The following is a 27,231-nucleotide window of genomic DNA, read 5'->3' as shown; positions in this document are numbered from 1 at the left end:
AACAAATATGCTAGTGCTTCTTATTTGTGAAATAGATTAGGATAATGTAAGTTGAAAAGCTATTAAATATCATTAGAACTGCTGTTTTGTCGGACTTCATAACATTGTTCAGAGCACAGATACACAAGTATCAGGGATAACAAGTAGCTTCAAACTGAGAAATGTGAACATGCATGTACGGAACAGAAACAATATGTTATTCCTGTCAAAACCTGAAATACATTCACATCTCTTTTTTCATTTAACTGACCACTTAAGCAATTTCTTTTTCAGTGCATTATACAGCTGCATCTGTGCTCCATGTAGCCAAAACTGACAGTGCACGGAGTGCTGAAACAACATCCACTGTAGCTTCACAAGCAGAGTGTTTGGCAAACAAGAACAAATGGAATTAATGTTATATCTCAATGCTATTAATTTAAGAAAAAAAAGTATAGTAGTTTGATGGCTCCTCTATACTAAAACACAAGCTGGGTGTTTTTTTTCCTTCCTTGCTGGAAGTGACAACATGTAACTTCCGCTCCTACTGCTACAAAAAAATTTAACTGGCTTGCTATTAATTTGAGGGAGTGAAATGAGTAATTTGAAGGCACAATTTCGTAATTTTAGGGCATGAATTATTAATTACAGGGAGAGAATTATGTAGTACAAGAGTACAAATTATTAATTTGAGGGAAAGATAATTTGTGTGCACAAATGATTAGATATGTTATCCTTAAAACCCGCTGGGCTCGGTAGCATTACTTGGCTTCATGTCACAATATCTGTCTTTGATACATGCCCCGTGAGTCTTTGTTGACAGTTCTGCTCAGTCCCCTTTTGCATGTTTATTTCCTGTGACGCAGCCAACAGTTCATTTTCTACTGTCTTTTTCCTTTTTCTCTCTCTTTCTGTCTGTCTGTCTCTGGGAAGGTGAGTGCTGTTGGCTCTGCTCTCCTTCCTGTCTCAACCACAGAGGTAACCACTCCATTTCCATACGGCGCACAGATATATTCGGCAGACTCAAAAGCACTGAGCTTCAAAGCTAAGCTCTGCTAAGCGTTTCATTCAGGACTGGCTTCTATCCCTACTAATGCATGGTAAAGAGGTTCACACCAATTTCTAAGTGACCTTTTCACTGTTAGCCCTAAATCCTGCTGGCCTTTTTATATCTCCAGACCAGATGAGTAGCCTACACCTTCTGTAGGTTGACTTCTATTTTAATACATCTTCATATGACATAATACTGGAAAACCGGAGTAGTGTCCCTCTTTGCTGTACTGAGTTACATTGCAAATACCAGGTGTATGGATTCAGCTGTGTTGCTGAATTAGCTCAGTGATAGAATCCAGTCTGCAGAATTATCCAACAACTTAGTGTGCAATAAAACAACTTCTCATCCAGACAACTGCTCATTCAGTTTCGGATCATTTTTAAAGGGCTACCCGAACAATCGCTTGTCTTAATGTGCAGTTCTTTTACCATCCATTAATGTACACAATATTGCTGTTTTCTGAATCATATTAAATATGGAGAATGATGTATTCTATACTGACTCAGAGCCGTTTTGTTCACAGTAGAAGGAAGCAGGGTTTTTGATGGATTAGCCTTCCATTCTTTTCTGTTTTAGGATTTCTTTGCAGGAAGAATGAGTAGGATTTTCCTAAAAAATGTATAGACTCATAAAAAAGAAATTCTTCTCAATCATCACTTATGACCCACAAGAAATGTGTTGCGGTGTGTGTATCTGTAGAGACCCTGCCCTCTGCCAGCATTTTCTTATTTTGCTGTGTTCGGGACGTTTCTGGGCGTCAACCTTTGGGCGGTGGGTGTGGTTTTCACCCTCTGGCGAGTACTGAAGGAGAGGATGGGGATGAAGAGCGACGCGGAGTGGGCCTGTTTTCTGTTGGACAGGTAGGTGCCGGCGGTTAGCTTAGTTCACTCGCTAAAGTATAGGCTTTTCCATTACAACAAATGTAACGTTCCAAAAATAGTACTTAGTCATACTAAGTCATACTATCAACCAATGCAAATAACTTTACGTTTTGAGAAAATAACCTTTGAGGTCTGTACATTAGTGCTGAGTTTGAGCTTAGAATCATTTTCTGTCTAGCACACAAGCTAACCATGCCGGTTACCGCGGCAGTCCCACACCAACGTAGTAAGTTGATCATCGGAGAGACTCAGTGCTAGTGTCTGTAATGAGCTGGAATATAGCTGACGATACCTAACATTACTGTTGGCACTTGTTTTGTTTTTTTTCTTCTAACGTTGAAAAACTGATACAGCAGCGTTGTCACTAACAGCATTGGGCGTGTACTTCTGGTGTCATTGAGCCGGGGAGGGAGCCAACTTGGAATGTTGTGTTTACAAACAGCAACCGACAAATCCTACTCATTCTGCCTCTAAGAATCATCTCCAAAATAAGCTGGCAGCCATAAGCCCCCTTTTTAAATATTGTTTAAAGCCTTTAGATATTATAATACACCATTTCTACTGTGGACTGTGGGCGTCATTCTGCAACTGGAATTTATATTGTATTAATTGTGTGTAAGGAATGCATTATGTCTAAGGAGTGCTGACTTATGAATTATTGATTGACGGTGTTATAGGCTTTCTAGATGGGTTGGAGAAGGTGGCAAAGTTGTAGAAAAACGGAGACACCAATTTCAGACCTGAAATATAGACATCACGCTGGAGCATCCAGTGTGTGAGGTAGACCATATTGCAAATAATTTATCACCTTGTGAATATAATGCCTTACATGGTTCAGCTGCTGCAGTTCTTTGTTGTCAGCAAAGATGGCCATATCTTTTGCATTATACATGTCAGGTAATCAGCTTCCGAATGGACGCAGTGGTAGTGTAATAGTGAAGCAATGAAAAGGCTGCCAGATGACATTTGAAGTTAAGGTGCTTTCTGATGTAGCCTACAGTATGTCCTTTGTTTTCTACCACCTACAGAAGCTCGTGCATTCTGCTCATCCTGGACTCCTAAACGTATCCTGCTCTAATTGAATGCCGTTATGTAATTTAATTAAGAAACCCTGGCTATCAGTGGAGAGTGACTTGTACACTCTTGGTGCCCTATTCAACACTTGGCAGTCATCCTCTGTGCATACACCACACACAGTGGATGCTTCATCACTAAAAGGCTTCCAACTGGGATAAAGTCTGAGTGTGATTGAATTTTTCCCCATTTATGCACTGTCAATAGCAGATTCATCTCATGCATATAGCGCAACTACATTATACTGTTATTCTGAAGCATAATCCCACATTTGTCGATGTGCTAGTGGGTGTATTTCTTCTTTTGTGCTGATTTACCCATGGATGGATTACTGAACGGGCTGACTGGGCACAGTCCCAGACAACTGGTCTTCACCTGCAAAATGTCCCAGAAAGAGACACAAAACATCTACAAAGAGATGCAAAACGACTACAAACAACATGGCTGTGTTTTTTTTTTTGTCATTGTTTTGTGTCTCTTTCAGTCTGGGTGTCTTACTCCTGTCTAGGAGTGATGAGGGGCCTTTTACGTGTCTGTGCCAAGGGGCCCGTTGTGTCATAATCCGTCTATGATCTTACCTGGCACTGGTATTTACGTTCCATTTGATCAGATAGTGAGTTTCCATTTGATTCATTACACAGAGATCTTGCTTGTGCTGCCAGCCACTTACCTTGCCTGAGGATAAAGAACACAGCACCGTCATTCGAAAAAGGCAAATGGATCAGGAGAATAGTGACTGTTGTTTTGTGCGAGTAAGGAAGCAAAGTTATAGATCAGTATCTTGCTTTAGATCAGACACCGCACTGCCTTTGCATAATAACGTCTGACCATGCAGTCAAATTACTTCTGGTATTCTATGCTTTGTATGAACTGACCTTTTGTTGCACTCACACATAGTTCTGGAGTCTTTGTTCTGCATCAGCTCTCTGTTGGTCATGCTGAGATTTCCACTGGTCATGCTGAGTCTTAGGGGAGGAAAATTGCTGGTGTGGTGGCTTGTCTGGTGGAAGGGGGTCGAGGGTTTGACGTGGGCAGTGACAACCCGAGTCTCACCCACGCTCCGCGAGGGCTCCCACTGCATCATGCACCGTCACCAATTTTTTAGGGGTAAATTCGGCATCTGATGGAAAGATGCTGTGCATCGCAGGATTTAGGTTGCTGACCCTGGAATTGTAAGAATTCATCATAAGTTGTTGTTTTTCTGTATCAATTAATTTGTTTTATCTATGCCCATTCATTGGCCACAATGGCAACCCAGCTCGGACTATGCTGACTTAATAAAGAGGCAGTTAGTAGCCGATAACCTGCTCTTCATGACCATCTGGGGCAGCCACAGTCAATGTTTGCTATAGGTATTGCTGCGCAGTTAAAGAAAATAAACTGGCATCATGGCTGTCAGTAGTGGCACTAGTTAGATATCGATCGACTGACCATATTGTGTGAGTGGAGCCTATATCAATCAAGCACTTCTTAAACTATTACTGATGTTATATAGCTACAAAGTAGAGATGTGTTTGAACGCAATTTTTTGCTCACTAGTAAAGAGTTTTCTGAATTCCAGTTGTTTATTCTGTATTTATAATGTAATGTGTATCACACAACTTTCAGACAGCTGACAAGGCCAGGAAGGAAGATGATATACAGGAATTGTAGACATCTGAGCTGCCAGTTCAGGCCAAAATCACGGTTGCACTCCGTGTTCTTCACTAAATGAAGCCAGTGCTTGCTTGGTGAGCTCTGAAACAGTCTGTCTCACTTTCTCCAATTAAGCTGATCTGTCCAGCACCATATGACTGCGCACCTCCCGCTGTCTCATTCCTCAGAGAGATCGCATTAGCTCTGAACTACACCAACCTGAACATTTCAAGCTGCCCGTTTTCCCACTGCTTCTCAGCAGTTTCAGATGCACTGCGCCCGGTGGTACAGATTTCTCAAGACTCACACCTGAATGTCTGCTATATTCTGGGATAGTTATTCTACTCATGGAAGTTGCATGAACAAAGGTGGGATTGATGATCTAAAGCTTTGTAAGTTCAAGACCTAAGTCTCAGCGCTAATCCACTGAAGAAGGAAATTATTAAATGTTGCTATAAACCTTGCTGACAAACACAAGATAGTATACCTTTATAAATAAACTTTAAAGTTTATTTAGCACGCCCTCCAGACATGCAGAGGTTTAGTGGTCTATTAGTCTTTAAACCTAATGGCTGATGGATGGCTTTAATTTGTATCTTGGAAATTACAATGCTAATCTGAGACAAATTACCAGGGAAAGTTAAATCAGACTCCAGATTGAGTTGTTTTTTTTCATCCTGTCTGATCCTCTCTCACTCTCATCATTTCTCTCTCATGCTAGATTCAAGGCTGCAGTGCAATTTCCCAGTTACATAACAGAAAGGAACAGAGAAATGGTAAAACTAATGAAGGCAAACGCGGCCAGCCAGTGGAGACCATTTTTGAGTCATACTTGGGTTTCAGGCAGATAGCCTGGGGTCAGTTTAAGCTCTCACAGCTATAAGGCACTGTATGAAAGGGTAGGTGCACAGGGTTATTTGCAACAATCAACAATTGCTGTGTGGGAATATTCTGATTCTGTTGTTTGGGAGGAAAAGGGTTGAGATTTTGCTGGGTTTTTTCTGTTTTGACTGTCAATAGCTCATATTTGAATGGTTAATTACTGCAATGACTGAGAAAGATGTGGCCCATTTTTAATGCAATATTTGACATCACCATTTATTTTCTTGTTCAAATAAACGAACACAACAAAAGTTTGATGATTTTTCTTCCTTGACTTCCTTGTTGTTAATCCCCGTTGTGCTTTTTCCTTCTCAGGACTTTTAATTTCTGTCATGGGGGTAACGCCTTTTTCTTTATAGTGTGGAACCTACCATTACAATGTGCCATGTAATGTTTTGGCAGAGGTGGGTGTTACTCCTGTTAATAAGAGGGCTGTTAGAAATTCCACAGGGGAAAAGTTCAGTGTTTCCATTGTCATGACTGTAGGAAATGGAAGGATGATGAAGGTTGCCAATGCGCCAACAACCACAGCTTTCATGCGGGTTATTTCTATTATAACATAATGTTATTCTTTAGTGTTTGTATTTTAGGATGTGTTATGTTTTGTCACCTCAGTGGCAGCAAATGTGGCTCGGTCAACATCCACAGCTATTTCGACGTGTGTGAGAACTACTTGCTATAAAATCAACTCAAAGGCTGACAATGTGTCATATAACCGTTTCAACCATTAGATATGAGGTTTTCCCATGCATCTTCCTCATAAAACTCAATGTTGATGAATTCAGTGTTGATGAATTCTCTCTACGCGTGCATCACCTATGGGATGGTTCTACTAACGGCTACATTTTTACAGAGAGAGTTGAAAATAACTTGGTTTACACTCATAAAGTTCAGATTCAAGAGCAGCATGTTTGTGGTAGACTGCCTTGGGAGTTTGCCTGTCATTCTCTAAGGGAAATTCTGTAAGCACTGTACCCTCTGCCCTTATCTGACAGTTATACACATTTACATGGAGTTTATTATGACTAAACTAAAATGAATAACACTAATATTTAGTCGTTCATACTAGTGCTCTTAATCATCTAGCTGTCAAATTTAAAGCACAGACCCGTCTTTCTGTTCATGTGGAAAATGCCCCAAACAGGTTCATAATAGTTCACACGAACGTTCACACTGTATGTCGCCAACATCTCAGGGGCCAGTGTGGTGTAGTCGTTCAAATCAGAAGCCTCAAGGCCCTGGCCTCAGGCTAGAGTTGCACAGCAGGTGCTCAAGAGAGGCCAACCTGGGGCCCTGGGTAATACTATCTCAGATGGGCATTTCTGAATGCCTCAGATACCTTAGTAGAGACATTAGGCTGCTATTGTTTTAAAAGTTTGCTTTAAGCACATTGAGTATTTATTGGGCTTGAACAAAGTTTGTGTTATCGTTTTGGTCTGAATTATGACGATTTGCAAAGGATGGTGGTTGCAAGAAAGAGGAAAATGGAAATAAAGGTAAATTATACTGACATTGTCAGTTTTCCTACTGTATATTAGTATCATGGCACACAGAGGAAACTGAATGAGTTGCATAAAGATGTTTGACACCACAATACTCCTATCACGTCACACAGAGCATTAAAACATCAGTTAAGGATAATAAATATCAGCTAGGTAGAAGAATCCTAGTTTTCCATATAGCTTGCCAGCATCATAATGTTGACTTTCAGATATCAGAAATAGGTTTCCACTTCATTTGTTGGCTTTAGGGAATGTTAGTTTTATCTAAGCGGATCAAGTATTTTAGAATAAGTGAAGAGAAATGAGAAAGTTATCGTCAGTCAGATGCACCTCGCTGATTTAGATTGTTTAAAACATAGTAATGCTGAAAATATTCAGGGTACAACTCTGTAAGTATAATGTACACCTGTTAGAAAGCTTTAAATACTGCAGTTGAGATCCCAAATATCATCTGTCACTAAGCACAGAGTGACACAGATAAAATGCAGGTCTGATTACCACTGATGTCAGTTTCGGGAAGGATGGATGTTAACACAAACACACACACACACAACTCACACACAGCCATCAACTCAACAGTATTTGCTACTGGCTTAGTGCATTAGTCACACTGTATGCTATGGGCAAAGTCTGCAAGTGGATGTTAATTAAGAGCATGTCTTATTTTTTAAACGCTGTAGAGCTGCTGAATTGAGAAGTCCACAGGATATGGTCTTTAATTATGTCCTTTTTGTACCTTTGCTATGCTCATCAGGGGGTTGTAAAAATGAAATATTAACACACTAGGCTTTTGTTTAGGTGGCCACTAAAAGTACCTTTTTTAATAATGGTTTCATTTAAAAACCTTTTTACCTGTTTGATGTCAGCTGCTAAAATGGAAGTGACACGAGGTCCATTTTAAAGAATTGCATTGTGGGGTTTCTGTTCTTTTGTTACAAGAACATGCTTTTCATTAAGAGTCTGTCTGAAGACTCATTGGGCTATTTGCATAGAAAATGTGCACCATCTATTTTTTATGCTGTGATTAGATAGGAAAGTTCACTGTTTTAAATTAAAATGCATGCAAGTAGGATTCAGGCCTTGCATCTGTTGTATCCAAAATTACTAGAGCACATTGAATTCCTGTGAAAAGCTATCCTTTATAAGCCACTAATTATGGAAATTGACAGTAACAGAGATTTGTTGTGGATTTGGTTAGTCTAATTTCCATGATGCCTTCGAGACTCTCTGAAATAAACATAATTTAACGCTTTTAAATAACTGTGACTGACAAATAAGTAAATGCATGTCAGGCTGAAGATGATGTCACTGTTCTTCTAATAATACACATGAAACAGAAGATGTTTAAGTTTATATCAGATCTTAAACACTGCAAGGTAATCGTACTCGTTATTTAGACTTTGTACTTATATGAAAGGCTTTTTATGTTAATAAAACAACATTTTTATCTCAGTTCTGTGCTTCATTTTCAAAGTGTAATCTCTTTTGCTATGAATATTGCCAAGCAAACTAGAAACAGTGTGGGTCTGTTATAAATATTGAAAATTGAATGACTCACAGATCATAGCAGCAATCTGGTAAATTGTCTCAGAGGGTGGGCTGGAAGCATGGGAGTGAACACGAACTCCCTCTCCTGCAGGGAGTCGATCCCCTGGAAAGCACAAAGTACCTGCAAATCAAACAGCTTAAATGCCGTTTGCTCAGTGATGTGGAATTAACTGCGTATCCTCATAAGCCTTTTGTCAATGAAAGGTATATTAAAGCACTGTAAATATGTTATGAAGGCATATCAGCCGTAATGATGCTTATTTTTTCTTTTCTTTTTCGTTTTCCCCCCCGTTTTCCCCGTGCAGCTGTCCCGTTCCCCCCCAGTCACCGGCTGACGGCTAAAGAGGTGTTTGACAGCGAGGGGAAGCCCAAAGTGGACGTGCTGAAAGCTCACCTAACCAAGGAAGGCCGTGTGGAGGAAGCGGTGGCTCTGAGGCTCATAGGAGAGGGCGCCACAATCTTGCGTTCAGAGAAGAACCTGCTGGACATTGAGGCCCCGGTGACAGGTCGGGAGTTAAGTCATTTGAACACGTCACATTGTTTTTTGTTTTTTTTAATGAAATTTGGATATACATTTATAATTAATTGATAATAAAAATAGGCACACAGTTGGATGCCTCCACCAACAAATTAGTAGGGATTCTGATACTGGTAATTCTGATAATCCTGGTTATTTTGCTAGATTGCTATCATTATTATTTTTTATTTCAATTTGATCCTAAATGTGTATTTATTTTGTACTGTTTTTTTTTTTTTTTGGTCTTATGCCTTACTTATTTCCACAATTAAAACTTCACGACTGCTTAACAACTCTGAGGAAAAACTTGAACAGAATCTGTGCTCGTTTTTCATCAATTACCAAATGACAGATGATGTGTTTGCACGCAGACATGGCAAAAGAAGAAAATTATTCTCCAACTGACAATCCAGCCGTTTCCTACCTTGTTTGTCACTTTGTTTTTCTAAAGACAGTCAGTCATTATTAGGACTGCCACGGGAATTGACAGCACATGAGTCCAAATCACAATCAAAATTGCACTATACGTTAACCTGAAATAACTTGTATACTTGTACTTGCAGCCCTAATTGTGTGTTTCATGTATTAGGAGATTTAGACAACTTGCGGATACAGGAGTGTAAGATTTGAAAAACACACTCTGGGCTCTTTCAAGAGAGGACTGCACGCTTACAGCCATGTGAAAATGTAATTTTCGTAATTAAGTGAGTCACCGTGCCTCCAGCCACATGTTGGGCATGTAGCTTGCCATAGCAGTGTATTTTATTTTAGGAAACACACAGGTTCAGTTCATCCAATTTGCCAAAACAAACAAGCTTGGTGACACTCACTCAGTTGGCAGCTTCATACATTAAAACACAGATCTGACACAAAAAAGCTCATCAGAATATTGCTGTTTTAATACTCAGCTGACAGTAAAAAAAAAAAAAAGGTAAAACTATCAAAATTAAAAAGCTGAAACATAGTCTCTCATTTGTTTGTGTATACTAATTTTTCACAAGCACCTATTCTATCTCAAAAGCGCCCTGGAGCTGAAGTTGAGCTCATTCATGTCTGCCTCCATGAAGGAGCATGTAGTCGGAGGTTCGCTGATGCAAATGCACAGATCCAGTGCATCTATTGTTGTCTTTCTTCCTGGACAAGTACCCTGTTCCTCCATTAGACTTTCTGATGAGGTTTCTTTGATGTTGTTGTAATCAGAGGCAGATGCCTACTCAAAGGATCTATGGCAACCCATCATTTCCTAATACGAGATCATTCTCAAAATATAGTCCAGAGAGGCCTCTGCTCATACTTACTTAAATTCATGCATGCACAGCCCTTTTTAAACAAAAGTGTGGTTCTCATATGCTTACTGAGGCCATTATGAGAAGATAATATCTTGTCTATCTGTTTTAAAGAGAGTGAAGCTTAACAAAAAGATGCAAACAGGTTGGACAATCATAAGCCGTATTTGCTGCCTCTGTCTTTGCGTTTGCACATAAGCAAGGGATTAATGCAATGCTGTTAAACATGACAAACTAGATATCTCATTATTTAGCCATGTATATATATTTCTGGATTTCTTAAAGGTCTTTGAGTGATTCATGTCCATGACAAAGTACTACTGTGGCACAATGTAGAGGGATAAAGGGAAAACTCTGCACTTGTAGCCACACACCAGTCTATCCAAACAAATTAAATCTAATTTAGACTGAAATTCAATCAAATTGCATTGATCTTCCAGTTTAGACTAAACACCACTAAATACGTTAATTTCCACAGCGAAACAGTCGGCTATTTGTAAAACTTAAACACATATGCACAATAAAGGAAAGCTGTGATCTTCCTCAGAGCCTGTCCCCTCACTGTGCATGAGCAAAAAAAATCTCTTAAAGTTTAATATATAAGATATTGATTATTTAAATACACTTAAAATAATTGGCCAATATTGGTTTGGAAATATGGTATTGGGTACGGGAGAGATCTGATTACTGACAAATGATGTAAACTAGGGAGTTAATCAGACATGTAAAAATGTTTTATAATTTCCTGCCTTAATCACAATCTGGTTTCTTGTGTGTAAACATGCTCTAACGCTGACCTTCCGCTGTGGTCAGATTGTCACTGAAATTCTGAGAAGCTCAGTTCCCAAGCTAAGATGTCTTGATTTTAGATTTTATAACTGTTCAAATGATGGATCGGCCAGCAAACCTCCTTCCTTTGTTTTGTTACATAGAAACAGTGGACAGCTTCTGTTCTGTGTGCAAGCCGAGGATCCTGAGGAGCTGTGTGTGTGTGTGTGTGTGTGTGTGTGTGTGTGTGTGTGTGTGTGTGTGTGCGCGCGTGTGTGCGTGCGTGCGTGCGTGCGTGCGTGTGTGTGTGTGTGCGTGCGTGCACTTGTGTACACAAGCGCGGCAATGAAGCACGTCTTTGCCTCCCACTCAACACCCCTGTCTCAACCCCTCTCCCACTCAGTAGTCCTTTTCAGCAAGGATTTCTCTGTTGCGCGTGCTCGTGATCCTGCTGTGTTTCCCTCTCATGCGTGCTCCCAAACTCACACACCATTCTCTATAAACAATTCTTTGTTTCTCTTAGTACTCCTCTCCCCTCTGTCTGCCATGTTTTATCTTTCTGTGTCATGCTCAGGGACTGTTTCTTCTCCCTCTCTCTCTCTCTCCCCGTTAGCACACCTCCAATTCTAACATGACACATGGTCAGAAAATTAGTAAGTAAATATTTATCATAGACGCAAAGCACCATGACATGTCCTCTCTCTCTCTCTCTCTCTCTCTCTCTCTCTCTCTCTCTCTCTCTCTCTCTCTCTCTCTCTCTCTCTCTCTCTCTCTCTCTCTCTCTCTCTCATCTCACATTCACATAGTCACTTCCTGGTTGGGCCAGATGGCAGGTGGGGTTTTCATGGAGGGAGGGGTGTGTGTGACGAACGGAGCTGGCTTAGGCCACTGAGTACAAGCTGCTCCCATGGCCTTCGCACAAGTCACCCATCAATAGAGCTCCTACAGCCACATCACCAGGCAACAGCAAGCTTTTACACTGTCCATACACCTGTTTTGTTCTACCCTGTTGGAGCTTGATCTCTAACATATTAAAACACAATGAAAACGTGTTTTACTTGAGCCAGAAATTATATTTTTTGCGAGATGCTGAGCTGTAGAATCTGAAATGCTTCTAAGGTTTACTGTTTTTAGCCTTAGCTGTTTGCATTTCATAATATTAGATATTTTTTTCTTAGTGAGGAAATGTTAAGACCTTGGTTATGGAAATTTTTTGTGTACACCTTAAAAAGGTCTTACTAAGACCTTGATTAGGATGGCAGTTTTATGAGTCAAGTCAAGTGTGTTTGCTCTGTGCAGCATTGCAAGGCCATTAAACCTTTCCAATAGGTTGTTATTGCAACAGTCTTACAATGAAAAATGCACTCATACGGATATTAGCGCTAGACAGATAAATTGGCTGGAGTGAAATTAGCTTATTGTAGATATATCTGTATCTGTGTATATGTTGGCTGATAAGTAACAAGAAATTACAGTAGAAAAATGCCAAAGCTGTGTTTAAGGTCATTTAGAAACCATGGGTCCCCGTTACATAGGAGAGCACTGACAAACTCACGTTTCAACTGCCAAATTATTGTTCAGTTCTCTAAGTAGTTACAATTCTTTTACAAAACAACAAAACAAATTGAAGGAATCCTTATCAAAAACGTTTATGTTAGAGATGCACCGATCGCCTTGTTGACTTCTATCGGCAAATAGGATGACATTCACCGATGGCAGTGGCGAATGTTTATCTGTTGTGTTTCATCAATTTTGCGCTGGCTAAATTTTGTCTTGGTTATTTGTAATTGTTGTATAGCAGGCTAAAAATGCTTTTGAAGCAGTTATTTTTCAAAAAAAATTTATCTTTTTCATGTTAAAGAAGGTTATATTAAAGGTTGTTTGATAAATTTGTATGATTGAATTTATGTTCATTCAAAGATAGTGTAATGAAGGGCTGAATGACTTTAAAACAGTTAAGTTATTTTTTTTTTTAATGAAGATTTCTTTGTTTCCCTGGCACAAAAAGCATCGGCTATCAGCCAAATTGTTATTTTAAACATCGGTATCGGCACCAAATTTCATAATCGTAGATTATGTGTTTTATATAAATTTCTATTTTTGAAAACAGGTGTGAGCTTCAATACTAGTCCATCAAAATTAAAAGCCGTCACACAACTCTGTCCTGTTAACCATGCTTCATTCACCAAACGTTTTCGGCTTGTACTACCATGCTGCAGGCAAGTTGTGCAACATTTTTTAATTTTGATGTATCATTATCAGATTTTTTTGCACTCTCAAATATCGATCGGTATCTGCCTCTTAAATCCAGTATCTGTTGAGCTCGCAAGATAAATCAGAGGAGTCAGCAAAATGAGAGACGAGTAGAAGTATTTCTGCTGCACAACATTTTTTCTCAAATTTATTTTTATTTTTTCCAAATGAAATACCGGAAAGTTTTACCTCGTCATGCCTATAAAAATTAAATAATCCAAAAAGGGAACTGCTCAGAGCTCATAGACACACAGTATACAAGCTATGATGAGGGGTCTATAAAGGGGCTCAGTTTGTAACGGGTTGGGAACCAGTGGTTTACACCAACGCAGTAATTTGAAGTTGGTCCAACTCTAAATCAGACGCTGTAACATTTATTGTTGCTGCAGTACTGGCGATAGCAGCTTTTTAAAAATCACATACAGTTTAATGTTCATAACAGATTGCAAGCTCCACCTCCACCTCTGCATAAATGCATGCTCTGCAGGATGTAAGCTCGCGGAGAGTGCCATCATAAAACCAGGGGGATTGTTATCATCCAGTCTCAATCAAAACCTGATCTGGCACAGTCTGCCTCACTGTGGATTTCTCTCGCTCAATGAGCCCGGCCTTTAGAGTGGCCTGTGTAGGTTCTGAAGCCAGGTTGTGTAATGCCCACCACCCACTCAATAGCTGCTGCCCGCTGATATGCTGCTACTCAGGGAGATCACTTTAGCGCACAAGCAAGAGATGGCCAGAACGAATTGTTTCTCACTCCAGATAATGTACTCCCACCTGCTCTTCTTACGTGGGCTCTGGTTCTCACCTCATTGTTGTGTGTTGTGTGACAAGAGGGAGGGAGGCAAAGCATGTCTGTAGGTGTACTGGAGCAGAGCGATGGGTGGATTGTGTGCTTGCTGTGATAAAGCAGAGCGCTGAGCTGGAGGAGTAAGCCGTTGTAGCGTTTCTGTTTGATTTGCATCAACCAGCGTTCGCTCACGCTCGCACAGATGAGTTGACTACAATTCGCAGTGACCGTCACATCGGGTCTTTTTTGGCCAGTGATTAAACTCTCGCCATCGCCGTGTCACCCCGCTGTTTTCTTCACCAGCAAGTGACAGCTTTCCAAAAGGTCAGCTGGAGGTGCAGTCCTCCCACACGCAATGTGTTTGACGTGTGCTTCAGGTGAAATTGCAGCCTCTTACTTCCTCACCAGACTCCCTCCTGCAGCGCTGACTTCTAAAAACATGAAACTATTGTTAATTTCCCTGTGAATACTGTAAGTTATAAAAAAGCTCTCTGTGTTTGAATGTAGCCCCTGTAAATTCTCTAGATTTTCAAAGTAATTGCTCTCTTGGTGGTCATCCCTTCAGATAGTATTGTACTCTAGAGCACAGTTTAACGTGAATGTTTTTAGAACAATTGCTTTATAGAGGAGATGGTTGCCTATTGCATCCATGTGTTTGTTTCTACACAATGGATACATTGGATTGGTGATACCCACAGAGGTCAGCACCAGCTTAGTTTTGTTGGGGGGGGATTCAATGCCATTGGGATGTTTCCATAGCAATAACCAGCCTTATTCATCACACACCCTTCTGGATAAAGCAAGATGAATGACTTGGATTGCCTAGTTGTGTTGTCCTTTTTAAAAATATATTCACATTTTATTGCATCTTGAGATTAAGTAATTAACCCTTAATATGAAGCCTTAATGGTGGCCAGGATTTAAAAAAAACAGGATATTTAAAAAAAAATATCAGTAAAGAGTGCCCTTTTTATTTTATTTCATTCAGGAATAAAGAAAATAGCTCTCTTTCTTTAATGGCTGTTAGTTTTTTGCAATTATACAATTTAATAGGCATTAAGGTCAATGCAGGTTTTAATTTCCTTCATCAGGTGTCAGACAAATACATGGTTTACCCCAATTAAAACTTTATTTAAACCATTACATGGGCTTTTTTTACTTCACCACCCAAGTAAACAAAGTATTTGAATCATAAATTAAGTAAACGCACGTAAACTATTTGAATCGTACATTACTCAACAAGTGGCCATGTAAAAGTCAAAAGATAAGCACAATAATTTTGCACCATGGGACATAAATTAGTCCAAACAATCAGGGCTCTTAAAAGAAAGCCTAACCCTTTTTTGTATCACTGAAAAAGACAAATGTCTCTATCAAGTAGAAAAATAAAAAAGGGCTGATCTTCTGACAACAGAATAAAATGCACAGTATGTAATTTCTGCCACTAGGGGTCTCTCACGTCAAAAAAATAACAAAAGACGTAGTTTGATGACATTGTGAAGTAGCGTGGGATCATAGGAGTTGTTGTCTGCACCACCATTGCCTTCATTGCAGTCAGCTTCTCCTGGTTAGGATTCCTTCAGTTTTTTTACCAGAAGCCGAATTATCCACGTATCCAAAACAAACGGACCAGGTGAATAAAACCAGTAAAAACACTGAATAAAGCATTTATACATTAAATAAAAGGTGTTTTTCGACGCTGTTCGGTGGACAGAGGACATCGCGGAGGGGCTGTGAACTGAGCTGCCGTTAACGTTTGCTCAGCTTGTTTCTCTGATAACGCACATCACATATAACATTGGTCTAGTCGTTTTTAGACATTTGAATGCAGAAACATTTCATATTATACCTTTAAGTCTAATTGATTTTTATTGAAGAATTTAGTCTTTTCATGGCTGTGGTGAAGTGTATGCACAGGCTGCTAACTGTCACCTATTGTTGATTTTTTATTTATTTATTTTTTTAAATAGGGGTTGATTGATTGGTTTTGCAAAGAGTAATATGGTATGGGAGGAAAGGTAAAATAGACAGCAGGTGACCAAACCTCCAACACATCAAGATATGCAGTACTTTTTCTAGTGCATACAGTTAATGGCAGTGCCAATAAATAAAAAAAACATTAAATTGTAGCTAGTGTTTTATTAAGTTCTAGTCATTCACGCATTGTTTGGGCCATTTTTTGTCCCAATAAATAAATTTTCCAGGAACCTTACAACCAATCTAAAATAAACCAGTGCTACACGTTTTGTAGTAGTGTTGGCTTGATTGCAAGAGGGAACAAGGACATCTTTAGAAATCGGACACAAATAACAAGGCTCCTTTTTGAAGTAGGTCCCCACTGTGGATTTAAACAGTTACACAGTGTGGGTTTAATAAAAGACAAATGGTAAAGCAGAGGTTTACGATACAGTCAAGGAGAGCTGATTCTCAGAGCTGTCTCACGAGGCTCGTAACTTGAGATAATTGCTCTCCAACTCTGTCCTCCAACTCCCACCTAATTGGGTATCTCGCTGAAAGACTTCACAGGCTTTTTTTTTGTAATTCTCGCTGCTAGATACAGTTCATAAAGCGGCAAACAGCTTTACGAAAAGAAAGTCCTTTTCAAATTAGATTTCCATCTATTCACCCTGTTGATAATTACTTAATTAGCTGATCGCTTGAAGAATAGATGAATTGCAGCACTTTTACATCAGGCGTGGATGCCATGCTTATCGTTGCTGTCACCGCAGTAGTGTTCACATTTAGTATTGTTGATTGTTATCTTTTGTTGTTTGTTTATTACAGCGCTCAGGTGTAGAAGTTGACTTTTAAAACTTGTTTACTGAGGTGGAAAGGCTCTGAGTCAGTTAAGTCTGTTAGTTTTAATGGCTGCTGGCTGTATAGATTTAATTATGTGACATCAGACACCATTCGACAGCCTTTAGCATACTATAGATTCTTCTATATTATTCTATATTATTAAGATTAGTGGTTCCCAACTGGTCTGGCGTCGGGGTCCACATTTTCCCTTAGACATTAGGTCACGGTTTACTTCACAAAATAAAAACTAAAATAACTTGACTGGGGCTTAAGTGAAATAAAATGAAATAAGAAGCACTGCATTAAGAAAATGCAATTGGGGCTTAAAACCATCATTTAACATTGCAATAGTAGCAATAGTAGGCTTATTTCAGCTACAAAAACAGTTTTTACAGCATAGCATGTAATTTGATAAGTGCAATACAACAGCTGCAGTGCTGAAAATGAATAAAGAGAATAAACTATTTCAAGCAAGGTTTCAACCCAGGCTAGTACTTCACTGCATAATACTATTTTTCTTCTTGTTTTGTGTTCACTGTCAGTAAAATCAAGGTGAATATATTTTGTGTTCAGCTGCTGTGGTGCAAGATAGTTCTCCTCAGGGAAAGACCGCTACAGTAGGGTTGAATGCTGGGAATTTAGATCCCGGGATCTCCTGGGATATCTCACCAAAATCTGCTCCCATTTCCCGTGCAAAAAAACCTGCGGGAACCCGGGATTTCTAGTATGTGTGTTCTTGTGTGTGTGCGTCCATGTGAACTGAAGACTATGTACTGGAACAAGACATCTTTTCTAATCCGCATTAACGCTACCTTATTAAAAAAAACCTTAAAATGCCATTATTATTGTTATAGAACTGGATCTGCTTGTGCAGGTTTCAGCTGGCAGCCTACAGACCGGCTGTGTGGTTAAATATTGTTCAGAATCCACTGTTGTGCGCTGCTTTCAGGCACTGTCTCTCACGTTTCCCAAACAATGCTCATGCCAAATACGAGAAAGCCACATGATGAAAATGAATGCAGGTTTTATAGGCTACCACTGCACACAGGACAATGTATGAACTCCAGGCTTTTTCCACATTTCACCACTGACGTAGGTCCATAATAAACATACAGAGAGCAAAAGCCTAAATACCTGCAGCCATCACACAGCAGCAGCAGCAACAATACGTGCGTCTCTCATTTGTAAAGCTGGGCTCACACTACAGGAGTTTTGGGCCGATTTATCCCCAATTCACCCCTCCCAACAATCAGAGGAGAAATCTGGTCTGGGACCGTGGTCGGTACCGATGTTCGGCCCACATTATCTGGTGATGTAAGGGGTTTACAGATCCAGTCTTAAGCCTCCCGAAGTGCTCGCAGACTCATCAGGGCCACCCCGAGAATATCAAACATGTTTGATATTTAGGATTTAAAATCTGGATGATTATGTCAGTACTTTCCGAGCAAGACCACAATAGCCAATGAGAGAGACAGTTCTACAAGGAGACGGTGACGCTGACGGGGTTGCCAAGCAACTGTAAACATTCTAGCCCTTGAGGCTAACGTTAGCTAGCATACTAGCTACACCTGACATATATTAAAACTGCCAGTTAAAATCTCACCTCCAGTTCTCTCTGAAGACTTGACAACCTGTGATGACTGCGTCTCCCCAACCATTTCCTCACCCAGACTCGTGCTTCTGCTTTTGTTTCTTCTCGCTGTAAATCATTAACGTTACCAAAGCAAGTTGTTGCACCACCTCCATCTCCATTTTTTGTTTACATCTGAATCCCATGAGATCACGTGAGATGGTGTGTTGGTCCCTCTGGCACGATAATCTTAATAATATCTTGTAGTGTGTGATACGCCATTATTTTCAAATCTTGTAGTGTGAGCATGTCTGAGATTAGAGAGAGGAACATCTGTGAAGTTTCTCCTTATGTTTGTGATGCAACCCGATTTCACAGTCGGTTATAAATCTCCTGTAGTGTGAGCCCAGCTTAACCTAGCGACCGTCCTCGGGACTCATCCTGAGGACAGTCCGTCAACAAAAACAAATCTGACAGTTTGTTTTTTCACCTCAAAGATAGTCTGCTTTTAAAAGGAATTGCTGTTCTAATTAATATGGGGGGGAAAGCAAACTTAAATAATGAATAAACATCATTATGATAATCATTTTATAGTATCATTTAAAAAAAAAAAATAAATCTGTGGTTAAAATCTAATTTTATTTACTGTATGGCGAGAAATCCCAGAATGGACCCGTGGTCCAAAAGTGGACCCAGCAGTTGGGAACCACCGATGACATTTATCAATAATAAATAACAAGTTCCAGTGTAACCAACCTTTAGAGTATCTACAAAATTGACCAAAGGCTTTTAAATCAGACGACCTCACATGCACCTTGTCAGTCAGTGGCAGTTAAGCACCAAATCTCCTGTGGCCTCTGCTCCTCTTGTCTCCCCTGAGGGTAATAGCGTATAGGGTCACATAGGGGCATAGGAAACCAATCCAAGTTGAGTGATTTGTGGTTCAGAACACTCCCCTGACGATATTTAACAGCTGCCTGCTGTGCTGGTAGTAGCTGTATAGAATTAATAGGACACTAGATTGAAGTAAGTCAAGCAATATGGTGGATTTAAATGTACTGGAATTCAAGTGGCGTATCAGTGCTATTAGGATGATGTGAACATGTTCTTAGCAATTATCTGTTTGTAATTGCTATGACAAACCAGGTTTGTAATCATGGTTAACAGCACATGTAGAAATGGATACAACTGAAAGTTTTCCGGTTTCACCCAATTAACTTTTAGTGTATTTGGCAAGGATAGGTGTTTTCAAATTAAGTCTTACTAGCCAGTTGAAACACCTCAAGATTATGAAGAGGCTGAAAGAGGATGTGGTGGAAACACAAGGCATGAAAATGCAAAGTGAAGCCAGTTCTTGTGATTCCTTTACATTTTGGACAACTACTTTATAAAGAAAATAGTGTGCACTGAAGTACTAACACTTTGTGTTAGTTGTGTTTGTAGGAAGATGGCAATAACACTCTTAACAACAAGTTTGATGGAATATGTTTGTGATGTGATTCATGACATGTAACCATAGTAAATTTAGATTCTAACACGTATCTCCTGCCATAGATAGTCAGGGCTAAATGCCTGGAACAGACTGTGATTTGCCATTATGTTCCCGTTTTCTTTTAATGGAATGGCTTAAGATTAACCTCCTCATTTTAATAAATGTGTTTGAGTTAGGAAAAGCTCCTGTTATTTGTCCTATTTGGTTCAAAACAGTGTTGTTTTTATGTTCTGTTATGTTCTGTTCTTTGCATAATTTCCTGGAGTAAGCGTGGGCTGTAGAGCTGACAAGGATCAGTGGTCCGTCTATAACGATGCCTTTTTCAGTTACAAATGAGCAGTTTATATAAATAAATGTCACATTATTTCATAAAATGAACAAATAAAAAATGATATAGTAAATAAAATGTTGTCTCTATAATTATGAATAGCCACTGTAGTAGTTGTTTGAGATATACATATACATATATGTGGGACATCCTCTGTGATCCTACATTCCAGGTTTACTGGGATATAAAACATTGTCAGAGCTCTTCACATCTGATGGAAGATATGGAAATAAGCAAATAGCCTCTCACAGAGTTACAGAGGTTTTCATCTGATGTTTCTCAGCAGCAAAAATAGCTGTTATGCTGTTGTGTTTTTGTTCCTCTTTCTGCCTTATTCCAGTGTGTGGAGACATCCATGGGCAGTTCTTTGACCTGATGAAGCTGTTTGAAGTAGGAGGATCACCAGCATCCACACGCTACCTTTTCCTGGGGGACTACGTTGACAGAGGGTATTTCAGTATTGAAGTGAGTCTGTGTATTTTTATTCATGTATTTATTTATTTATTGTCCTCACGAGGGCCTAATCAAGTGTGACACACACCATGTGCCCAACTGAAGTTGTGTTTATTAATAGCTTTCTTTGAGCGTAGATCAAATCAGGCTGCAGATATTTGAGCGGTAATAGGCTTTTGTAATAACTTCAAATGTAGCCTGGATAGTAAATGTCACGACGTAGCTTAGGGTTATGAAGAGACAGATTTTTAATATGAAGCAAAATCCATGTATTTAATCTGGGACATCAGGTTGGAATTGACTCTCATATATATATATATATATATATATATATATTACCTGTCATCTCATCGCCTGAAACATTCTACTTTTATTAATAAAACATATTTTAATGGAATGTGCCGTGCCTGGTTCCTCTGAATGTTTGTCATCTCTTCCAGCAAGCCTGAAACATGCCACGAAATGTACCGCATGAATGTTTCATTATAAGCAGAATTGCTTGTATCATGCCACTCTGTGAAATTGACAAAGTCTGGTTTATGTTTCCAGTGTTATTTAAAGATGACCATTTAACTGTTCCCCAATCCTTTTTGTTCTTCTTTGTTTCAGTGTGTGCTGTACTTGTGGGCCTTAAAGATCCTTTACCCCAAAACACTGTTTTTGCTGCGTGGGAATCATGAATGTAGACATTTAACAGAGTATTTCACATTTAAGCAGGAATGTAAGTAATGCTTTGGCACTTCATTTTTTTACCTTTGATCTAAATTGAGTCTAAGCCGTTTGGTCTGTAATTGTCTGTACAGAGTGGAAGGAGAACTGAGTTATTCTTTCTAAAAAGCTGTTTATTATGCATCCAGTTCAGCCACCGACCACAAACGCTTACTTAAAAGTGCCCTCTGGCCTGGTACAGAAATCAGTCAGATTTTTGCCCTTCTTGATATTTACACATGTCAGAACTACTTCTGTTGGACTCAGACAGAGTAGGGAAAAAAATCACCAAAGCACTGTGAAATTGTGCTGTTTTTAAAATGTGTTTGGGAAGTTTTTTGGCACTTCGGACAGCCTTTCCATCCCAGTCTAGCACACTGCCCCAATGTATGAGAGCTGTGTAGTTTGACTTGGCATGCTCTCCTCTCCTTGCCCTGTTTCCCCCCATGACAGGTAGAATTAAGTATTCAGAGAGGGTGTATGACGCATGTATGGACGCCTTCGACTGCCTTCCCCTGGCTGCACTTATGAACCAGCAGTTCCTGTGTGTACATGGAGGACTGTCTCCAGAAATCACAAATCTTGACGACATCAGGAAAGTATGTGTCTGATTCGAGACCATTTTCTCTATAATTTCTAAAGCTACAGTTTTTGTGTGTGTGTGTGTGTGTGTGTGTGTGTTTTTAACAGCAGGTGCCCCTTAATGGCTTTAAAAATACAGATCATTTGTTGAAAATTGGAGCTTCCTGTGCGCTTCATGTATTTTCTGCATTCATTCAAAGTTAATGAGGAAGAAACTGTATTTGTTTTAGCATGATGTGCTGTGAAAATAACAACCTTAGTTGCAATGCATGAAGTGTTTCTCGCAGCTCTGTCTCAAATACTGTTCAGGACTTGGACACGAGGGATTGTAAGCACCCGGTCCGGTCCTCACCCTGATTAAAAAATGTTGAAGAGTTGGATCCTGCTTTCAAACTAATTCAATAGTTCCAAATGGATTTTGTGGCTGCAATCAGAGGGCATGCATAATAGAATTTGCTCTATTGAAGTGTCCATCATGCTACCCATCCAGTAATCCACAAGCTTTTGTTCGAGAAAGAGCTATCCTTGGCTGAAAGCAAAGTCATTTATGTTCATTGCTCTAAAAGTATGCTTGCGATTGAGTTTTTTCATGTCTTTCTAAAAAAAGCCTGAAAGATGAGGGCTGTCTTTGACACGTCATCCATACTGTATATCCTTTCTACCTTGAATAGAATTTAAAATCACTTCAGTGAACATGTTAGTTGGAGTCACGATTTAATTATGATCATGACAGCAGAAGCCACCAATGTGGCTCTCACAGAGGAAGCAAAAATATTTTCTCTGCAGTAGTATGCACACTCCATGTGCAATTTTTCCAGTCAAACAGGCTGACAAGAGTCCTACGTTTTCTTCCACAGCTAGACAGATTCAAAGAGCCTCCAGCATACGGACCAATGTGCGATCTGCTGTGGTCCGACCCCCTGGAGGACTTTGGGAATGAGAAGAGCCAAGAGCATTTCACACACAACACAGTGCGAGGCTGTTCCTACTTCTACAGGTGAGTATTTTGTCTCTTACAGAAGTAATGTGATGTTTTAAGACATTTTTCATTTCTGTTATGGTATATTTTTTTTTACTACTTTGGAAAATTGCATAAAGAATTCCAGGTAACCGCCGGATAGATAACAGCTTTTATTCACTGCTAGCATCAAATAGCATCTGCGATGTTCAGTCTATATGACTCATATCTCAGTCTCATATTAAGCCAACACTATGATTTATATCAGTCCACGGAATTAAAAACACAATCTTAGTAGCTGTATTTCAAAAAGCTTGTATTCTAAATTGGTGTTTTGACTATTTTTAGGAAAAATAAATCATCTACTGATAAGTTTTGGCTGTACTATCTGTGGAAACCTTATTCACTAAAGTGATTTTCAATACAATGAACATTTTCCGAGACAGAATATTTGGACAAAGACAGGTATGGAAGTCAGTGAAGTACTTCAGTAATCATAAATGGGGAAAAAAATAACCATCATCTTGTCAAAGAGTAGATAAATCAAGAAACCCTGCTGCCAAATTTCCATTTCTCATCTCTTCATTTTCTTACCCCTGCAATTCCTCATCTGTGAGTAGGAGACCAACAGTTGTTAGAACATGGCGTGCATTAGAGTAATCCAAAAGTCTCCTCCTTAGACGTTGCCAGTATTTTTGTAACCCACATTACCTTCAATTGAGCTGAGTAACTGAACAAACAGAGGAAATGCTCCGAGCATGCAGCTCACACTGTCACAAAATGTAATGAACTGGCACATTACCACAAGGCACAGTCCTGTCTCTAAGTGCGTTCGGCACTCCCTCCGCTCATTATGGCCTAAGCGATGCTTACTTGGCCCCAGCGTGCCTGGGGCTAGCCAGCAGAAGTAGTCGGAAATGTCCTGAGGCTCCTGATATGCATTTTCTCTTTTTGTTTTTCTTCTTTTAATAACAGGTGTTTTGTAACTACTGACTTAATAGTATTTTAATGTCCATGCTTAGAAATTAACTCCCAGCACTGCTGTTGTTGTGGATTTGTGAGAGCATATTTAGCCTGATTGTCTTTACATCTTTTTTTTTTTTTTTATGTGAGCCATTACACTGCAGATCCTCAACTGGTTCTGTGTTAAAAGAATGTTTGCCCACAGATGTTGTTACTTTACTGAGATGTTTGGTATGTGGCCTTTTTACCTCATACGACTGATTTGACTGTCACATGTTTGTGTTGTACCAGCATCCTGGTTAACCTTCTGCCATTTGGTCAAATTTCCTCTGGAGTCTTGTTTTCATCAGTGTCCTCCACTTCGTCTGCCCAGGGGATGGTCGCTAATTGGCATCACACTGGCATTCAAGATTTATGAGACAGTTTAAACCAGACTGAGGGAGAGCCATTCCTTAACACCCCTCCCCAGAAACCATCAGCTTCTTTGTTGCTTCTGTCTTGAAGCAACCAATAATTTCCCCCAGCGCCCTAGGCACGCTCGTAACACTTTTACAAACGCAATTCAGGCATGAAATTGCAGATGTTTCGAATATGGTTGCTTTCATTTTAACTATTTACTCAGCAGCATAGATGAATCAGCCTAAAGTGATTTTTGTTTTCCTTCCTATTCTCTTTTTTTCATCGGTTTTAATCCAAGCTATTGATATTAAACCAATGTTAAAAGCTTCAATTTAAACATAGTGAACATGCAAAGTGCCAGTTATATTGCACACGATGAAGTCATTTCTTGCACAACTTTTCATGTTGTCCAAGAAGCTCATTAACATCTGTGCCCTGTTGGACAGATGGGAGGTGCTCTAAACTAAAAATGCGAACTGCCAAAAAACAAACGAGGCCTAAATGTATCTTGTCTACCGAACGGCTCCATATGGCACGTATCTGCATCTGCTGCAGGAAATCAAGTGAGAAATAAAACATCTATTCCTAATTTCTTCCACCCTCTAAAAAAAAAAATCTCATTGCATTTTTAATTCCTTCTCGGCAACTGCTCCCTCCTTTTCACATCCCTCCCAGCAGATGTTTGTTGTGATTGTCAGGAATGCATGTGTTCTCATGTCTACATGAACCAAGATTGTTAATGAACAGTCCTTCAATTTCAGTCTCCCATGATGGGTTTTCACACAATTTTTAAAATTATTTACTTCTGCAACAAGCATTGTATCTGATAAACATGCATACATAAACAAGCCAGTCAAATTAAAGTTAATTTACTTATATAACACATTATTACAAGCCTGCCCCAAAGGGCATTACATTAATAGATGCAATAAAGCTGCCATAATAGTGTACTCTGTATCAAACTTGACCAAAACTCCACAACAGCTGAGCACAGTCATCATGAAACCTCAACAGTGCGTTGTGTTGATTATAGAGACCGAATCTTGTCTAAATAGCAATTTAAAAAACAGCTGGTTTCGTTGTGCAGCATTTGCTGGAGAAAAAAAAACTAATCTCTCAGTACTTTTGCTGAAAGGTCGGAAGCCAGAATGTATAGTTTGGTTCTGATTGCTGCGTGTGGGTGTTGTTCATTGCTCTGATTTTGCAGGGGCGTTGAGCTAGGATTACAGAACTTAATACAAAATCATAACCTGTTTTTTGAACAAGCACAATATACTTCTTCATTGAACCACAAAGGTTTTGGAATTGTTTATTGACTCTGATTGCACTGTTTTTTTTTTTTTTAACATCACTTGGTAGAATGACAACATAGAAAAAATTACCCCTGATCGCAGTAATAATAAAGACAAAAGTTTGACATTACACTCTGTAATGGAGATGCCCTCATTTGATCTATCCACTTTCTGCCTCACTCAAGGCTGTGAGATGCCCTAAAATTTCCTCCCTATTGCTGGAAAAGCTGGAAAGCGACTTTTATATTAACCAGCCAAAGATTCTAGAGATGAAACCACAAAAAAAGAAATAACTTGAGTTTAGCCCCTATTATTGTTGAGAGAATCCTCCCACATCCACTAAGTGCTTTGGATGTAATGCAGAGGTGTCATTCATTCATTGTGAGCTGTCACTCACTTTGTTCATTACGCAGCATCCCACGATTCACAAATCCTGCCGTCCACAGGGGTTTTAATCATGTTTGTTAGAAGCATTGCTCAAAAGTATTGTGGTAATGCCGTTTTAATAGCAACTTGTTTTGAGTTCAAGACATTTTACTTAACAAATGCTGTTTGCCACTGACTTTTCTCATGCCGTTCTCATTGTGAGCAAAGGAAATTTCCAGTGGAAGCTGCTGCTGAAGATTGAAAGGTTGTAGTATGGAAAACTCTGAAACCTTGCTGTAGTTTCATAGCTGGCAGTAAGGTCTTTGGTCTCTCTGCTCATAGACTGAATAGATCAGCATGAGCATAAAACGTTCTTTAACACTCTCCAGCAATCCCTTTTTTTCTTGAAGAAACCGTCTGCTATGAATGATGTGTCATACTTGACATTTTTTGAGTTTCATTCTAGAATAAAATCCACCATTTGAAAAGGATCACACCTACTCCTTTTACAGTATGAAAGCTTCTTGTTTAAAAGTTAAGCATATTACGGGTTATTATTTAGATTATGAGTCATCATATCTTTGCTCACAAAAATGTTGTTTTTGTAGGACTTTAAAGGGCCTGTTTTAAATTTCAGACAACCTTTCAAAGCAATATACCTCTTTCTGAGCCACAGTTGGTTTTAGAACAAATATAGCTTGAACTCAGTGTTGTATATCCACTGTTTCTCTGAGCACAATCAATAATGCCCATGACTTATTTAGTTATTTTTATTGATCGTTCTTCTTGATCTTACTGGGGTTTTTCTTGATGTATGAGTAAACCAAACGTTTGTCTCTTTATTCAACAGCTACCCTGCAGTCTGTGACTTTCTACAACACAATAACTTATTATCTATCATCCGGGCCCATGAAGCGCAGGATGCTGGGTGAGTGTTGTGGCATTTCGTCTTCTCTCATCACACTGTCACGCAGCAGAGTGATTCAGACCAGGGTATTAAATGAAAAGCTTCCCCGGTGCTCTGGGGCTTTGCCCGAGCCTGTCTGGAGAGCAGGTTCGGTGCAGTCTGAACTTTGAGAGAAGTCGTGTTAATCAAAGAAATGAAAATGTATCTAGCGTGAGGAGTTAGTTGGCCAGATGTGATATGACAAGTAT

At 39.5% G+C, this 27,231-nt stretch overlaps 1 protein-coding gene across 7 annotated transcripts in view; it reads left to right on the top strand.

Moving 5' to 3' along the window:
- Nucleotides 1-27,231, top strand: part of LOC122869868 (serine/threonine-protein phosphatase 2B catalytic subunit alpha isoform) — a 70,101-nt gene that overhangs the window by 20,772 nt on the left and 22,098 nt on the right. For all 7 annotated transcript variants that reach the window (XM_044183221.1, XM_044183223.1, XM_044183220.1 and 4 more), the window contains exons 2-7: nt 8,861-9,061; nt 20,696-20,820; nt 21,418-21,529; nt 21,970-22,115; nt 22,956-23,095; nt 26,927-27,004. In XM_044183221.1, coding sequence (XP_044039156.1) covers nt 8,861-9,061; nt 20,696-20,820; nt 21,418-21,529; nt 21,970-22,115; nt 22,956-23,095; nt 26,927-27,004 — 802 coding nt within the window. The remainder of the gene's footprint in view (nt 1-8,860; nt 9,062-20,695; nt 20,821-21,417; nt 21,530-21,969; nt 22,116-22,955; nt 23,096-26,926; nt 27,005-27,231) is intronic.

The sequence above is a fragment of the Siniperca chuatsi genome, linkage group LG22, assembly GCF_020085105.1.
Source record: "Siniperca chuatsi isolate FFG_IHB_CAS linkage group LG22, ASM2008510v1, whole genome shotgun sequence".
NCBI classification, from domain to species: Eukaryota; Metazoa; Chordata; class Actinopteri; order Centrarchiformes; family Sinipercidae; genus Siniperca; species Siniperca chuatsi.
Note: the sequence above shows the minus strand (reverse complement) of the source record. Positions and strands in the feature narration are given on the sequence as shown.